The sequence below is a fragment of the Sphaeramia orbicularis genome, chromosome 17 (genome assembly GCF_902148855.1).
Source record: "Sphaeramia orbicularis chromosome 17, fSphaOr1.1, whole genome shotgun sequence".
Lineage (NCBI taxonomy): Eukaryota > Metazoa > Chordata > Actinopteri > Kurtiformes > Apogonidae > Sphaeramia > Sphaeramia orbicularis.
In genome coordinates, this window is record NC_043973.1 from 24,847,123 (window position 1) to 24,866,397 (window position 19,275).

The 19,275-nt window shown below is 36.7% G+C and overlaps 1 protein-coding gene across 5 annotated transcripts in view; it reads right to left on the bottom strand.

Moving 5' to 3' along the window:
* dpp6b (dipeptidyl-peptidase 6b) overlaps positions 1-19,275 on the bottom strand; it is a 135,185-nt gene that overhangs the window by 64,435 nt on the left and 51,475 nt on the right. For all 5 annotated transcript variants that reach the window (XM_030161236.1, XM_030161234.1, XM_030161239.1 and 2 more), the window contains exon 2: positions 2,272-2,386. In XM_030161236.1, coding sequence (XP_030017096.1) covers positions 2,272-2,386 — 115 coding nt within the window. The remainder of the gene's footprint in view (positions 1-2,271; positions 2,387-19,275) is intronic.

A 19,275-nucleotide genomic window follows, 5' to 3' on the forward strand; every position in this document is an offset into this window, starting at 1 on the left:
ATATTACTGCAAATAGCCTGTTGTTGAGTAACTTCACCATTAATACTTAATAATTTATTGGCTGTAAAGCAGCTTTATATTATAGGCTCAATATGGAAGTCTTGTGCTTGAGTGCTGAAGTATATGTTGAAGTCTGTTTTGCATTCAGAGATGGTTGTTTGTTCACTTTAGCAGACTATTTTTTTTTTAAATCTGACAACAGTTAATTTTGCAGACTGTCACTGCAGAGAAGTAGAAAAGACAAAATGAGGAACTCAGGATCAAACATAAACATTTTCACTGAAATAACAGCCTGAGTCCTCTACAGAAAATTCAGTCATTATCTTAAACTGGAATTAGCTAATATCAAACAACAAATGCCTAGTTATAAACATAGCTCTACCATACTGCTCTTCCAGTGTATTAAAAATATGAATCTGTTCTCTTTGTAATTTCCTACAAACCCATGATTGTCCAGCATAAGCACATACAGAACTCGATAATAATTACAGCTTTCTAAATATCTGTGCAGCCTTGCAGAGGTACTCTGTTGTGGTTTTCATTTACAGTGTATGAAAAACTGTTTTCACACCCACAATTAGATCTGCCTTAATGTCAAATTTATTTATTTCATTTTGATTTGATATTGCATTTGTCATTTGTTGTATTTCACTGTACAAATTTTGATACCGATTCAGAGGCAAATTATACCTTTCAACACATTTGCTGTTATTACAATAATATAATGTACAGTGATACATAGCTTAATGTGATGACACAAAAAAAAATATTGTTTTCGTGTCATGTTTTAAATCACACTCTTTTCTGACATATTTCTTGTCATTTAAAGGTGCGGTGCGAGATGTTTTCCTGGAGCATTTTTTTACTATATCGCTTAAAATCCATTTCACACCCCGATTACAACCAATTAATGAAATGCTCTAACACAAAAATAAAAAAAAATTTAGTCACCTGTGGAATGGACAGGACTGAAAAAACACAATCCAATCATTTTAAGCACACAATCGAAATGATTGAACGCAGATATATCTATCAAACTCAACTGCCATTTGTCCCTCCCCCCTTCCCTCACTGCTCATACTCCTCTAGGTACATGAATCATGTGTTCTCAGAGGCTTGGAGCACTTGTTCAGGAAACGAACATGGCTTCAGAGGGATGTCTGAAGAAAGGGGTTTGGACTTTTGAATTGAGTATTTTCAGAATGTATGTAATATATGTAATGTATGCAATGCTTGCTCGAACCATTTTTCTAAGATCTCATACCCCACCTTTAAGTGCTTTGCAAGACATGTGAATTCGGAAGCTTCAAATAAAATAATAAAATAATCACATTTAATGACGTTTTAAACCTAATTACTGTATTGTGACATATACGGGAACTTTACATGATATAAAATTACATATATTGTGGTAGAACAGTGGTTCTCAACTGGGGGACACTCTCCTGGGGGCTATATAACAGAGCTATGTAACCCACCACGTCCTTATCATATAGGTCCGTCGTGTTAGTGGGGAGTCATTCCAAAAAGGTTGAGAAACCCTGTGGTAGAAGATTTATCTTAGAGGTGTGAAAATTTCGAAGATGCACTGATGAAGAAGTCTGCATCAATGCACTGAATCAGTAATTAGCAAAGCAAAAACAACAACAACAACAACATCAAAACAAACAAATAAATAAATAAATAGAACTGAAGAGGTGTTGTGGACTTTTCTGGCCAACCCAAAGTGAAGAAAATGTCACTGAGTCTGTCACAGCCTTCATTGCAAAGGATTTGCAGCGTATTCAGCAAAAAAAAAAAAGGTTTCATCACCTGTTGAACTGTGGTATAAGCCCCCATCACCTCGCCACTTTACTAAAAAAGCTAGCATTACATCTGCACAGTGTGACAAAGGGTAATGGAATATAAATTATAATGTTTTTACAAGAAGGTAAATGCCCTTTCTTAAAACTGCTCTATGAAAGTAAGCTATTTTTACTGATTGCAGCTCTACTTGTAATGCACCATCTGCAGATGGGTGTCTGGTTCGTTTTTTAAAGGTTACATACTAAAGTGGCTCACACAGATGCTGGAATAGCCTGATGTAGTGTGATTTCTGAAAACCTTTTCCAAATAAAAGTGAGATTTGGCTGACTGAGGATGAGGACGACACATTGAAATGTACTGTGAAATATTGACAGGGGAATTGTAATTGAATGGGATTGTGAGGCCAGAAAAGATTCACACCTCAGGTACTGGTAAGGCATGCATGTGTGTGTTCACAGTACATACGAGGGGTCAGCAGAATGACGGAGGTGACAATCAGAGAACAGATGATGAGGATGACCAGCAGAGCAATCGCTATTCCCTTCCAGTTCCTCTGCGCTGGAGCACTGCCCACCAGGTCCTGAAACACAACACACATATGACATTAGACTAAACTCCGACAGGGAGAGATAATGTGTAAAAACCACAGTGATTTCATTAAAGGCTGGATGCATTTCATTCAGCTGCAGACAATATTATGGGATGACCTTTTTGTGATGAGTTTAGATCATGCTAGAGGTGAAAGGGTCATCCATAAGACTGTCACAGTTGGACATGAGACGGCTCATTCTCCATCTGACAGATACCAAAAACTCATCCGCTTGAGTACGTCAGCTCTGCATCCTCCAGCTGCTCTATGCTGCTTGCATACAAAGAGTCCCTGCAGTTTTCCATGATAGCTGGAGAGGAGCTATGGCCTTAATGCAAACACAACACACAGAATAATGAGCTGCTCTCCTCACACAGCCCAGCAGATGGTAGATGGCTAATCAGCGCTGTTTGAAACACAAACTGCAAAAATCCACAGGATGTGCAAAACATTTTAACTGCACAGTAGACACAGTAGTCCATCCGCCTCTGAGGACCACCCTCTAAAACCAGAGTGCTGTGGTGTCTGGATCCAAAGGCCTATTCAGAGTTTCACTGTCCGACTGAACTGACACACACACACACACACACACACACACACACACTATAATCCACTTCTTCTTAATATTTGTTTCCTATCAAGGCAACAAGCGGAGACAGTTTTCCGAAATAACTCTAAATAAAGGTTAACCTCATCAACCTGAGCTGTCTGTTGAGGTTTCCGGGATAGTCAGTAAATGTCTTAGCAGTGCACGACATCCTGTTATTGTCAGTCGAGGCTACTTTTGAAAAGCAACCATGAGCCTCGCCGCAGCCATTTTAGGATACCTTTCATGAGTTGATAAAATTTGCATCCAGGGCTTTGAAAGAAAAGGTCAAAACTCTCATGTTTCAGTCATGTGTCATTCCCGTCTAATTAATAATCTTCAACAGTTGCACATTAATCTCTCAGGTCACACACCATCAGAAACTGAGTAGCACTGGCCAGTCACCTGTATCAGTCCAGCTGTTGATATCCCTGTTAGCAATTAGACCTGATCTCCATCTGCCTATAGTGAGGGGTTATAGCGTGTGCTGCAGCTCAGTGAACCATCCACAAGTTAATGAGGGTATGTACTGTGTGTGTGTGTGTGTGTGTGTGTGTGTGTGTGTGTGTGTGTGTGTGTGTCCATGTGCAAGCAATGACGGCAGCTCAACTCCATGACAGAGAGTTGAGATTATTCTTTTTTTTCCCTCCATTTACACCCTTAAAGACTTTCAGTTACCATATTGCAACTTCCTTTATATAAAAATGTTCATTTGGGGTGTGTATATATATATATATATATATATATATATATATATTTATTTATTTATTTATGCCTGTGTGTGTTTATACACTGTGCACCCACTGTCTCTGCACAGTTTGTCTCACAGCAAAGCAAATCAATACTGAAGGCGGTGAGTACACATTGAAAAACAGCAGACCCATCAATAAGGTGATTTATTGCTGCATTGGTGCTGATTTTCATGTTAAGGTATACTGACTTGTGTGTGTGAAATAGGAGGATGAGACTGTCCAGGGCTCTAATAAGAAGGACATGCCTTTGAAGCTGTTACTAATATTAGCGATCCTTTAGACCTCTGACCTGAGCCAGAAATTAAACAATCAGAAGTTGAGACATGCATTCGGATAACAGTCTTGTTTCTGCATTCGATTACTTGTTTCTCTGTATATCTGTGCTGGAAATGGCAAACACTTTAGTACAGACAGGCGATATATAGAGGCATCAAGTATCCAGTTCTGTACAGCCTGTGCCTGACTGAGAGGTACAAATCCATAATTGCGACGGCTATAATGGTGACAGCTCTTGAGGGATGTGAGAAGAAAAGCATCTCTCAACAGAATATTGCCACTCTGATGGCGTCCAAGAGGGTGTGTGAATAAATATTCAGATTCAGTATCCACAAAAAAACAAATTCTTTTGGGTCTTTGTTCTGAAGGTAAAGTTAGATCAGATACCCTGTTTCTCTTTGATTTTCGATACATGTCTCCCAGGCCCCGTGGATTAATTCAGGTGGAGCAAACAGAGGACGAGCATGAAGGTATGTTGTGCATTTATGTAAACAGACACCTCATTACACAACCAGAGGTCAGGAAGCTTAAAAGTCGATAGCAAATCAATGGTCAAAAACTGTTGCTTTTTGCAATTTTCATTGTGAAATCATTATTAAAACAGCACCCACATGAAGAGGTTACAATGTCAACCTTCTCTGTCAATATTCCCACATTTATAAAACCAACTTTAAAGGATGTGTTGTGATCAATATTCATTGTACTACCTGTGACAAAACACTGGTCACCAGGTCTGTTACTGCTGCTGCTGCTGCTGCTATTTCAACCACCCACATCATTCTCAGCCACTTGTCCATTAAAAAGTAGCTACTTAACCTTTTGTCACCAATATGTTAGAAGCAGAATGGGAAATATTGGCTTTTATGCATAATATTTAGAAAAGGAAGACGACACAGGTCTGATGTGACAAAGCTCAAAAAATGATCTCACCTTAAAACTTGATGAGTGTTAAGGTGTGGAATCTACATCCAGTCCAATCCAATCCAATCCAATCCAATCCAACTTTATTTGTAAAGCACTTTAAAACAACCACAGTGGACCAAAGTGCTGTACAGAAGAATAAATAAAAAACAAAATAAAAGAGTAAAATACAAGAATAAATTAAAAAACATAAAAAGCTGTACAATTAAAAAAAAACAAGAAAAAATAAAAAGCTGTACAATGTGTGTAATACTACTACTAGTAGTAGTAGTAGTACTACTAAAATAAAATTAAAAAAAAACAAATCTAAAAAAAATATAATAATAATAAAAATAAATAGTAAATAACCGTCAAAGTAAACAAGTGAAAGAATATCATGAACCAAACAATGATGAACAAAGCTTAGATAAAATCTAAGAAAAACTATCACAAAAGACAGCTGTGACAGACAAATATAGAATTACAATAAAAAGAAAAAAAAAAACTTATACAATAAGGTTTTTAAAAAGAAAACCAAAAGTCAGTAAAATCAATACCCAATACTTTAAAAAGTGGGATAAACAACATAACATTGTATAGTTTTGTTGTATTAATTATTCATAATATTCAATACTAATGAGTGTAAAGTGTCTTTGAATTAAGGATGCATCGACTGTGAAATTGGACACCGATTCCTGTTTTTTAAACAGCATTATGCTCCCAAAATCAATGCATATTGAGCTTGTTTTTGAGAGTTTTTCCCCTTTTGTGTAAGAGAAACAAAAGTATACAATATATTCTGAAATAAAAGTCAAACCTCTGTTTCATCTTATCAGTAAAATGACCAGAGAGAAATATATTTAACGATGTGTTCAACACAAAATTTAGGAAACAGGTTGATTTTAAAAGTTGGTGTGCACTTACCACACGTGTATTTTTAATTCTGTTGAGGTAATATATTTTCAGGATTTTACTGAACTATAAATCTGACACTATTGCAGGTAACATTGTGAACTTCATTATTAAACACATTATTGTCATCATGTTATTTTGGAATTTATTAAAAATAATCTTCAGTAAAATATGAGCGATAACCACCAGGCACAGTCATCACTGAATGTCTGGAATGCTATTTGCCAATAGTTAATGTCAGATGACAAAACTGAAACCAAAGTCCTGGAGAGTCTTGCTTCTCTGTAGTTTTTATTTATATTTATCTTCCTTCTTTAGCCCATAAAGACCCAAACGTGCATGATTTACCAAAATCATCTACTGATTTAAACTGTCTAATCCCTGTCAATCCACTCATCCATGTCAATAATTAGTGTAAAATACAGTTTGTCATCTTTTCATGGTCATCAGCTATGACCCATTTGGACGTTCAGAGGCTCCGTAGTTACCGTGGAAACACCATCATCTTCTACAACATTAACTCACCAGTAAAACCCATGGAGTTGGATCAATGACAGTAGATGGAGACACTGGGTTTCTGCTCAGTTAATGATCGATTTTGCTGAAAAAGTCACTTTTTCTTCAGTTTTCTATACATCTACGTCAGGAGTGTCAAACTCATTTTAGTTCAGGGGCCACATCCTCCCAGTATGATCTGCAGTGGGCCGGACCAGTAAAATAATAACATAATAATATAGAAATAATGCCAATTCCAAACATTTCAATGTGTTTTATAGTGGGAAAAAAAAGTAAAATTACATTATGGAAGCATTTACATCTATAAACTGTCCTTTTAAAAATGTGAATAACATGAACAACCATGAAAAAAACTGAAATTTATTAAGAACACTAAGTGCAATTTTACCTATATTCTGCCTCTGCTTATCATTTGTAAATGTGCATTACAACTTACAGATCATGACAGATCTGCAAATTTACAAAATATTTTAGTAACTGGCAGAATATTAGTCAAATTGCACTTACTTCTCTTAACACATGACTAGTTTTTCATATTTTTTGTGAAAGGCTAGTTTGTGAATTTACACATTTTCATGTAATTTCACTTTTTTTAACACTAAAACAAAAAGGAAAAATTTGGAATTGTCATTGTTTGGCGGTTTTTATGGTAGTATTTTACTGATTTCACCCACTTGAGACTAAAATACAGCTTTTTATGGCCCCTAAAGTAAAATGATTGACTGTTAATATCTTGAGTGTAAGTTTTGCATTTCACAAATTCATCTTACGGGCCTGATTGGAGCCTTTGGCGGGCCGGTTTTAGCCCCCGGGCCGCATGTTTGACACCTGTGTTCTACATGATCAGTGAATTAAATGTTGGAAAATACCAGATTTTCACTGCAAAAAAAAAAAAAAAGAAGAAAAATACAGAGATAATATTACAATAAATGGTGATAAACCACTTAAGTATGTTTAAATATAGAGATAAATTCCTTTGGGAACTGCCACAAATGTCACACTGGGTCCTTATGGGTTATAGTAGTGGCCATCATTCATTCATAAAACCACAGTGTTGGTTTGAGCGCTCCTCAGTCAAATTACCAACTGATACTAATATGTCTTTAAGCTGATTGCTCAAACTGCTTCAGTGTGCTATAAAATGCAGGATATTTTCACCTGATAAGGAGGCAGCTTTAAACTCTGACTAGATTCACTCACAGAAAAAGACCAACAATTGTCACAATATATCATAAAAGTTTACATCATTCAACTTAACCTTTGTGAACAGCTCTTAACAAGGCAGAGGCGCGTCTATGAGCCATACAGACATCTTGACCTTAGACAGAGCTTCCAGACATAAAATATTGCAGGCTGTCTGCATTAAGCCTTCTCCTGCTGTTAGTCTGTGTGAAGAGCAGGCATGCATGACTTACAGATGATAACAATAAAAGCAGCATCAATAAATGATAACTGCCGCCATTTTCACTCCGTTCCCTTCAGATACCACATCCAAACAAACTGTGTGCATTTTCCCATTGCTCTCCAACTGCTCTGAATCCCATGGGAGGAAGCAACAAATTTTTTTTTCCAATCCATTTGTTACTATTTTCATTCTATTTCAAGACAAAGGCACTGTAAGAATCAAGCATCTTTTAAGGTCAAGCTTGCTTTATCCCCCCCACTCTTTCTCTCTAATCCTCTTTCCCTCCCACTTTCTCTTTGTCTACCCATCTCTTTGTCTCTCCGCTTGCTGCTGAAGTGTGAAATGGATCTTTCCTGATCTCTGAGCACCTGGTTTCCAAGGGAACCAGGAGAGTCATTTGAGTCAGATTTGCACTGAAGATGGTGCTGGCTGGTGTATAGTACAGTAGGGACTAATATTACTGCTGAGTGTCATGTGGGAAACGTGCCCTGGGGCTTACAAAATTACCTCAGGATTACGAAACAAGACACACAGGAGGACAGACACCTGAAGAGAAAGCAAACTTCAGCCGTCAGGACGCTGTAAAGACACTGGACACTTGACATACGATATATCACTCCACTGTAATGTGGTCGCTGTCTGAGAACAGTCAAACTGGAGACTGAAGCACTACACTTCGGACATTGGGGGGGAAACTTTTCCTCTGGAACGGCATCAATAAATCATGGCCATTCATGAAAGAGATTAAGAATTCATGCTAGCTGGCTTTTGGTTCATAGATAGTAAGGTATCTGTCTGTTCACCTTGACTACTCTAAAAAATGCAATTTGCAAAACTGAAAACTGAAGTGAGACAGAAAAAAGATAACAGATGTGATTCTGATATGTTGTTGTCACCTGTGGGCACGTTTGTTGGTAAGGACTCAACTCTGATAAGCAGAGGAAAGCACAAAACTGTGAAATTAAAATTAATCAGTGCAACGTGGTAGCCCAAAAGCACAGAGAAAGAGAAAAATGAACTAACCACAATCCTTCCAAGCACCAATTTGATTTTGTGAGTACAATAATGAAAACTGCAATCTTTTCTTTTTTTTTTTTTTCTTACTTGTCTTGTCCAGCATCCTAACAGCAGAATGGTAGTCTGGCTGCCTTTTGGTGCTGAACAAATTTGCTTTGCCAAGGGAAACTTCATAAAGTATATGAAGCTCTACTTGATATTCTACTGTGTTTATTATGAGTTTTGTTGAACCACATTTTGATGCCGGACCTGACATTGGGGGGGGGGGGCAAGAGAGAAGAAGATTGCGAAGACCCTCACGAGAAAGTATCAACAATACAAACAGTAACAACCATGGTGATAATTATAATGGTAACAATAACTACAACCAGAACTGAGTAAACTGGGCAGAAGAGAGAGAGAGAGAAAAAAAAAAAAAAAACAACAAACAAAACTACAAAAAAAATACATAAGACCTATTAAATGATTGATGATTGATTTTGTGAGTACAATAATGAAAACTCCAATCTTTTCTAATACAAATTCAGAAAAGTGCATTAATGAGAGAAATGAAAGTGAAGTGGAAAAAATAAAGCTTCATATTGTAGAAGTAAAGATTCTGAAATGCTTCATATGGAGCAAACGGCAACTGGAAAATGTGGAGATAACACTACGTAAATTTTTGTTGTTTTAGCATTATTTTACATTTCAGGGTCATTTTTGTTAGTTTCACCTTAGTTTAGTTTTTTTCAGGAATTATGAAAAGCCCTGATTTCTAGATCCATCACTGCTAGTTACCTCCGCCAAGGAGGTTATGTTTTTCGTTGGCGGGCGTTGGTTTGTCTGTCTGTCTGTTTGTTTGTCTGTCTGTCCATGTGCAAGATAACTCAGAAAGTTATTGACGGATTTGGATGGAAATTTCAGGAAATGTTGATACTGGCACAAGGAACAAATGATTAAATTTTTTTTTGGAGGGGGGGGGAGTGATCTGCCTTGGCGGAGGTCTGTGTTCTACAAGTGCTTTTCTAGAACAGAGAGCGCAGACCTCCATAAAGGAAGATCAGTACCCCCCTCGATCACCACTAAAATTTAATCATTTGTTCTTTGTGCCAGTAACAACATTTCCTGAAATTTTCATCCCAATCCATCCATAACGTTTTGAGTTATCTTGCACACGGACAGACAGACAGACAGACGTCGGGGGTGGGGGGAGTAGGCACTGATCTGCCTTGGCGGAGGTCTGCGCTCACTGAGTACTTCTACTTTTGGTTTGTTTTCTTTAGCTATAATAACTCTAATTTAGGGCTACTAATACAAGCGATATCTTTTACCCTCCATATTCTCACTTGATCCACTTCTTTTATAAAAACTTACTTTTTTTTATGAGTTATAGATGAAGCAGAGGCAGTGATGGTTGTAGTGTTACTAGCAGTAATTGATCTCCTGGTGAGGTAAGTGAGAAGAAGACAAGTGCATTGTGTTGTTCTTTCACAACAAGTCAAAATAATATTAAATGATTTAGAACACTGCCTTTTATGCCATTATCTGATTCCACTTGGGGATAAATTATTCAATATCCGATGAGATGCTTTCTCTTACAGGGCTCTGACTCTTAAATTCTGCTCGGTTACTGGATGGTATATGTTGATGGTCTTAAATTAAATTAAACCCAGTGCGTCTCATTTAAAAATTCCATAAATGCTGTCTTTCATCTGCACAGACATGTTACTTAAACAGAGTCAGGGGGTTTTCTGTGTATGTGTGTGGGCCTACATTTACCTTTGGAACCAGTGGGACCCTGAAATCCCTCAAATATACCCAAATGTTTAAGTATGAGTCTTCAAAGCAACAACAAAACATATATAAACATTCACACAAACTGTAAGGAAACAACATTGAATAAAACATACAAAAACAGGTGGAAATATGTAAATCAAAGCTCATAATATATTTCAAAGACTGCTCATCTTCTCAAGGGGACGTTAAAATAAACCACTGTTTCTGTATAATTTCGGTTTATGTATTCACACAACACGTTTTGCATGCAAACATTTGACCTATCAGATGGAGCTGTGAATACACGGGCAATGCATTCGCATCATTTGACCAACCAGATGAAACCCAGCCGGCTGTCAGCTCCCCTCAGGTTAATTGGTGTCAGTTTGTTGACTATGAGCTTGGCAAATATAATGACTGAGGAGAGAAAAGCGAGGAAAATACGGTTTATATGGATGTGGAGAAAAACTAACACGCTACATTGATTGGAATGATTTTGGAATCAGGAGAGATGTGCTACAAACACAGATGCAGCGTAAAACATCCAGAACCAGTTGGGTTCAAAGCAGGAACTAATTCAGTCTCGCAAACCCAGACCGACCTCCACACTTCATTACCACTGTGTCAATGCTGTAGATAAGTCTGGCATCCTCCACTACTGTTCTGGAATACAAGTACAGTCTACTCTCGTTATACCGCCAACTTCCGTTCACGGCCAAATTGGCCAAATTTCGTATAGCGAAAATGGCGTTACAACGGGTTGCGTCCATAATGTGCACGTCTTTACTATATGATGTCTATGCTGCCTCCGTTAACCCGTTCTAATTTCGTTTCTAAATAAATCTTGATTCTGTTATGTTATAAGGGATCATTTAAAGTGGGGAAACATTTTAAGCATTATTATACCATGTCGGGAAATGACACCCCATCATCTTGAGGCTTTGGCTTAATCCCACGTCCTCTTCCCGACATCCTGACCTACTGAGTGTTCTGCGATAAATGAACGGTGGCCGTTCCATAGACCTACTCGTAGTTTGTCGCGATCAGCATCTGGTGCGTTTGTTTCAGTGCATTGTTAAAATTTATGTGTACTCGATGGCAATCACGCTGGCGGTATAACGGTCGGGAAATCAATGGTATAAGTGTTGTTTGTGCATGGAACTGGGCTGGCGGATGGCGATAGGCGGAAATGGCGGTAGCTAATGGAATAATGCATTGGGGATTTTTGTGCAATGGTTTTGGTCGGCGGTGAGCGAAAATGGCGGTATAACGGCGGGCGGTTTAACGAGAGTAGACTGTAAAACATTCCTGGATTCTTTGGCTACTTCTTAAAGGGGTCATATTTTGCTAAACCCACTATTATTAGTCTTTGGTACATTTATTTGTGTATTTGGGGACCCTGATAGTTCAAAAAGTTTGAATTTGAACCCTCCAGGTGCTGCAAAAATATCTTTATATACATTTCTGCAAAAATTGAGTGGATTTCTACAACTCCTTAACTCAGGGGTGTCAAACATGTGGCCCGGGGGCCAAAACCGGCCCGCCAAAGGTTCCAGTCCGGCCCACGGGATGAATTTGCAACAGTTACACTTCAGATATTAACAATCAACGATGTCGAACTCGTTTTAGTTCAGGTTCCACATACAGGATAATGTGATCTCAACTAAAATAATAGCATAATAACCTATAAATAATGACTCCAAATTTTCTTAGTTTATTGTGAAAAACATAATATTACATTACACCTATAAATAATGACAACTCCATATTTTTCTCTTTGTTTTAGTGTAAAAACTTACATTAAATTATGAAAATATTAACATTTACAAACTGTCCTTTAACAATAAAATCTGAAAAACCTGAAATTTTGTTTGTAAAATTTTAACATTATACTTCCTGTTATTAAATATTTTGTGCCTTTGTATATCCAATACATAATATGCATGTATAAATTGTAAGTTGAGGTGTAATATTGTTAAAATTGCACTTATTTTTCTCAAGAAATCTCATTTTTCCCCCCAGGTTATTCACATCATTTTTGTTTGGATAGTTTGTAAATGTACATATTTTCATAATTTAATTTTGACTGCACTAAAACAAAGAGAAAAATTTGGATTCGTCATTATTTACAAGTTATTATGCTATTGTTTTACTGGTCCAGCCCACTTGAGATCAATTTGGGCTTAATGTGGCCTCTGAGCTACAATGAGTTTGACACCCCTGCCTTAATTCCTGCTTAATTTGTTACGTGTCTAACTAGCTATATCACAACATTTGCACATATAAGGTCAAGACTTCTGACAAACATTTCTCTGAGTACGACAAAATTGTTTGTCAGCAGCAGCGGCTGTTGTCCATACTGAAAATATGTCCAAACTTTGAGCCGATTACCATTTTAATTTGTCTTTGTTTTTATGGTGGTTGTATTTTGTTGTTCTTAGCCCGCTTTGGTTTGTGTTATCACTGTTTTTACTTACTTATTTACTTATTTATTTCCTTGGTTTATGATTCGTGTAAGGCACTTTGGCTGTAAAGTTCTTAAAGTGCTTTAGAAATAAAGTTGGTATGGTATGGTATGGTATGGTATGGTACCTAAAATGTTTAGTAGTTGGCTGAACGGGACAGAGGAGCACAGCCAACAACCTGGAGGGAGTGGGGCATGAAGTGGCTCATTGGCATTTAAAGGGCCAGTGCTCAAAACCACCTTTCTGGTGTCATTACTCAGAAATAGGGTTAAAAAAAAAAAAAGTCAAAATATAAAATAAAATAAAATAAAATAAATAAAACATATATATATTTTTTTGTAATTAAATAAATAAATATACATACATACATACATACATACATACATAAAATAAAATAAATAAAATAAAATAAAATAGGTCTGAAGATGGACCTGTGGAGTTTAATTAATGAAGAATTCAGACCCAAGCATAGCATTTACAGTTCATGTAGACCACAAGGAAATGTTTTCCATTTAAAAAAGCAAAATATCAGTCCTTTAAGCACAATTTGCTTCAACAAGGATTTTGCCAAATACAGCAGAATTTGGAGTGTTGTTTTGGTGGAACATATGCAAATCAAGACGTGAGTGGTGGTATTAAAATGGCTAAATCCCTACAAAAGAAAATGGCACAAAAAAAGATGTGTCTTTGTCAAAACGTGCCATTTTCAGTAAGTATTTGCAGCTCTGAGGTTGTTTTTTCATGTACAGAGGGAAACAGATAGCAAGAGGAGGGAAAATGACAATCCTGACACTACCTGACACAAATATTTACCCTTATTCCAGTAGAATGCATCCAGTGAGCCACACTATAGCTAATGTACACAACTCAGCCAGTGTTTGTGTAGGCATCATCAGTCATATCAGTATCATCACAGGTGTCAAAGCTTCTCATTTCATTCAGGTCTAAAAGGCGTGTTGCTCTGTAATTCACTGTTTATTGGCCAAAGACCAAAATGTCACTCATTTGTGCTGCAGAACAGTCTAATGTTAAGTAGCAGGTGGGAGTGACTGGTAAATAACTGCTCTACTTGAACAAAAGTCTGAAAAATGGAAATCATACTGACTTAAGTGATCCCTGACATCTGCAAAGATCCAAACAGTTGGGCATTTTTGTTTTTTTGTTTGTTTTTTTTAAGCAGAAAATGCTAATGTAAAATATGCAAAAACACTATCTTCATCAATAACCCCTTTTGCACAATTACACCAAGAGCTAAGATGGATTTAGGTTCATTTAGTTGCAGAAATGTAGAAAAACACACACACTGATATACGGTGATACACAGATGTTTGACTTAACACTTCAAATCAGTAATCTCTACATTTTGCATTTTCCTCTATAACCAATCATTAACTCATAACCCAATATGATCACAAATATTGCACACAGTAATTGCAATATGACTTTTTAATGGAATCATGCAAACTGGTGGCATCGCCTGATGGTAGCTGGGATAGGCTCCAGCAACCCCATGACCCCCCCCCCCCCAATCACACAATCTCATTTGCAACCCATTTGCAACCTTCAGAGTCTGGTTTCGACTGACTCGATATGTAAAGTGAAAATGAGATAACTTTTTTTATGATTTGGCGCTATATAAATAAATTTTGATTTGATTTGATGCATGGATTATGGGAACCTTAGTCAAGATTTTTTTTTTTTTCCTGAGTGTTTTTATTCCTCTTTTGGCATGAAAAAAACCAATGAGATTGACTTTTTTTTTTTAAATTAACCTATTTTTCATGGAGCTACAAATATGTCCACTCATCTGGACACCATGTGTTTAATTTTTGATGCAAAGAAACAAGTATTTAAAACACAATATCAGAAAGTGATACACGGTGTGAAAACTGAAACAAAAGCATTTTTGATGCAGCTAATCTGATGTTTTCTCACCTTTTATCATACTCTAATACTAGTTCTTACTCACTTCATGGCGATGTTATGTTAAAAAAAAACCTTTTTGCTTAAGAAAACTGTTAATTACAGTCTAATAACGATTAGAAATTGATTTACACTCAATCATGTTAGTGCAGATCAGGTTTATCAAGAACTTAAAGTTACAGTAATGGTATGAATTGCAGTGTATGGGATGGTGCAAAAGCGTCCACTGTGTTGGCTGATATGGAACTAAAACAACACCCATGAATATACAAGAGAACAGCTGTCCACTATAGTGACCACTATGTATGAAAGGGTTAACTTGTTATACATATATTATGACTCCATTATGTTTAGAGTGTGTTGTTTTGTGTTATTTTCATATATTTCCTAAAGAGTGTACAGGATGTGACCATAATTAAAAGCGTACTGATGTGTGTGGCCATTCAGTTAATGTTAATGATTGGAAGTAAAACCAAAAAAACAGATGGAGAAGAAATCTATTTTAATCTGTGTAGTATAAATGAATATGTGGGCATATGCTTCAGAGATTACAATTGAACTCTGTGGGAAAAGATCCATAAAACTGGAAATGTGAGTACAAAACACAGAGGCATCAGTAGATATTTCTTGGGCTTTGTGTGGCTTTTCATTTGTCTTTGTAAGAGTTAATAATATGCTGGACTGAATAGAGCACAGAGAAGTAAAAAGAAGGCAGAGTTAACTCCTGCTGACTCAATTGGCAGTAAGAATGGAGAAAAGAAGTGTTTTCTCTGGGGGGATATGAATCACTGCCTGCCTCTGGACAAAATGGCACAGTATTTTTTAATCATCAGAACTGAAGCTGAATTATCAAGAAGTAACACTCACTGTTCTTTTTTTTTTTATTTACAGTTTTCCTGACATGTTCCAGAAAATGAATCAATTTCTACAGTAAAGGAAAAATAAGCGACCCATTACCTTTTCAAAATAATTACAGACAGAACAAATTAAAGTCTAGGTGGAGAAGACATAACAAAAACATTAAAATGGTATTTATTCAGAGACAATTCTTACCACAGTCTGTGCTGTAGTGTACCCATTTCATCCATTTTATAATAGGACTTTTTGTGCAGCTGTTTTTTTTTTTTTTTTTTTTTTTTTTTGCTGCATGAGTCACCTTTGATCCCCTCAGCCTGAATAGGTTCTCGTATTTTAAATGACTATATTGTGACCAAACAACAACCGAGCTGCTGCTGGAAAATAGGGAAGAGTAAAACACAGATGCTAGTTTGTGCAAGACAATGACCTGGAGTTGAAAAACAGGAATACTGGATTGAAGCAGATATGATCAGAAACAACAAATCCAGACGGTAGAAGCAACAAAGCATAGAGGCAATTTCTGTATGCCTTCAAGCATCAGGATAAGCAACAATCTGAGAAGTGTTTGCAGTAGTGCAACAGCAAAAGTACATGACAGTGATGGTGTGTTACATAAAGAAGAGGATATGGACTTCCTGAGCCTAAAATGACTTCCCTAATGGAGACAGGAGCGTTTTTAATGGAAAAGAGGATATGATAGCTGGAGTTTTCCATCTATTTATTTACTTACACTTCAGATTTGAGCTGTGCGCAGAGCCAAGTGCAACACTATAAGCATTAAAACCTTGACTGTCAGCAACTGTGATGGTGCACTCATGGGGGCTTGAAATCTGCGCTATGATATATCTGTCTCCGTCTCCTCACAGAGGCCGAGGCCGCCGCTTGCATCTGAAACTGATATTATGAACAAGCAAGGTCACTGACGAGTTTCCGCCGTCAGTGAAGAAAGAGTAGACTTTCCATGGTCTTTATTAAAAGAAACGCTGGATGTACAAACTGTACATAATGAAAAAAAGAAAAGTCAAGGCTGGCTACATATGAGAATAAGTAGAAGCTTAAAAAAGATGCAGCCTGTCTTTCCACTGACAAAGCTGGAAATTACTTCAGGGTGTCCAAGGTAAAAACAGTGTATTCTGCTATGTTGGAAATGCATATGGGTATATGTATGTGTATTTCACTCTCTGAGCTAAGCCTCCTTTTTTTTAAAGTCTGGCATTCGATTTCCTCTCAGCCTTCAAAGAGCTCATGCTCCCTGTTTAGATTTGAGCATGGGTAAAGATCTACTGTTCCACCATCGACTCTGCACTCCTGCTTTCATAAATGTCTGAATAGGACACAAAAATAAACATTTTACACTTAAAATATTCAAAGGTGCTGCACTGACTGCATTCAAAACACACAGAGACGGGAACTTCTAGTTTGGAAAGTGCCCCAGCAAATGCAAGTGAGACCTTTCCAAACTCTGACAAACTTAATTATATCTTGGCTATTCAACAGTGACATACAGTTATGGAAAAAAAAAAAAATTTATTTATTTATTTATTAGGGACAGTGCATATTAATGAACATCTACAACTATTGCAGCTGTAAATATACCAGATTGTAGCAACAGTCCTAATTTCCAGCTGTAGTCCCTATAGGCAGGTGACAGGAAAGACAACTGACAAAAGGCAAAACATCACAAAAACACACAAAACAACACAGTGAGGACAATCTACTGATGGTCACAGGCTTGGTTTTCCTTCATCTAATGTTTAGGTCACAGGTGTCAAACATGCGGCCCGGGGGCTAAAACCGGCCCGCCAAAGGGTCCGGTCCGGCCTGTAGGATGAATTTGTGAAATGCAAAAAATGACATTCAAGATATTAACAGTCAATGGTTTTACTTTAGGGGCCATAAAACAAAAAAAAACTTCAGTCTCAAGTGGGTCAGATCAGTAAAATACTACCATAAAAACCTCCAAATAATGACAATTCCAAATTTTTCCTTTTTGTTTTAGTGTTAAAAAAAGTGAAATTACATGAAAATGTGTAAATTTACAAACTAGCCTTTCACAAAAAATATGAAAAAATAGAAATGTGTTAAGAGAAGTAAGTGCAATTTGACTAATATTCTGCCATTTACTAAAATATTTTGTAAATTTGCAGATCTATTGCGATCTGTAAGTTGTAATGTACATTTACAAATGATAAGCAGAGGTTGAATATAGTTAAAATTATACTTATTTTTCTTGATAAATTTCAGTTTTTTTTCATGGTTGTTCATGTTATTCACATTTGTAAAAGGACAGTTTATAGATGTAAACGTTTCCATAAAGTAATTTTACTTTTTTCACTATAAAACACATTGAAATGTTTGGAGTTGGCATTATTTCTATATTATTATGTTAAATTTTAGTGGTCCGGCCCACTGCAGATCATATTGGGAGGATGTGGCCCCTGAACTAAAATGAGTTTGACACCCCTGGTTTAGGTTATGATTTGAAGGAGGCATATGATTGTGAGTCTCATGTTGAGTGGTAAACTGTTCCAACATTCAGTCAGTGACTAAAGTGTAATTATTAGACCACCCCTTGTTTTCTTCAATGTCTTGTTCATTTTCATGCCTGGTACAACTAAAGGTAAATTTGTTTGGACAAATATAATGATAACAACAAAAATAGCTCAGAAGAGTTTAATTTCAGAGCTCATATCTATCCATTTTAGATTTTTTTTTTTTAATAACAACCAAAATCACTTCAATTCTTACATCAATATCTGTGTCATTGTACTGCCAAACAGTGCTTTTAGGCATTCCATGTTTCTTTTCTGTCTGTTTTAGCCACATGACACACACAAGAGTTAGTACTTGATTGCATAACCATTGTTTCTGATGACTTTTAATGGTCTAATATTTTTTTCCTCGACTGTGCAGTGGAGGGCTTTTATCTGAAGTAACTAATGAGGCTGATTTTGTCATTCTCTAGTAGGCTATTACAAAGACTGAAGAGCCAAATACTCAACAATCAACACTTGTTATGCAACTAGAACCCTATATTCAAGATGTTCCATTTGGAGCAGAGCAAACAAAAGTATATTTTGATGAATAACCTTTTGAATAAAATCATGATATCACTGCCAGGAGCCTTGTTATGTAAATCCAAAAGTGGACCTTGTGTCTGTACTCCATTATATCACCTCCCAGTATGTTCACCATAGCCCAATACTGAATACAATTTAAGCCCATTTAGTTGACAGAGCAACAGAGTAATTAACACCCACTCACACAATCATGTTTTCATTCTTTTTTTTTTTTTTTTTTGGTTGAACATTTTTGGTTCTGTTTCCAAAGCTTTTCCACAGAACTAGAAGCTGCTTTCAGAGCTTAAATGAAAACAAGACACCACATTCGCTGTTATGGTATAGAAGCTACTGTTGTAAGCTGAGGTTACAATAGAGGGTCATTAAATATTTAGGCGCAAGTTTGGAAGTTGCGTCTTGGCTGCATTTATATTACACCATAGGAGCTGTTTACAG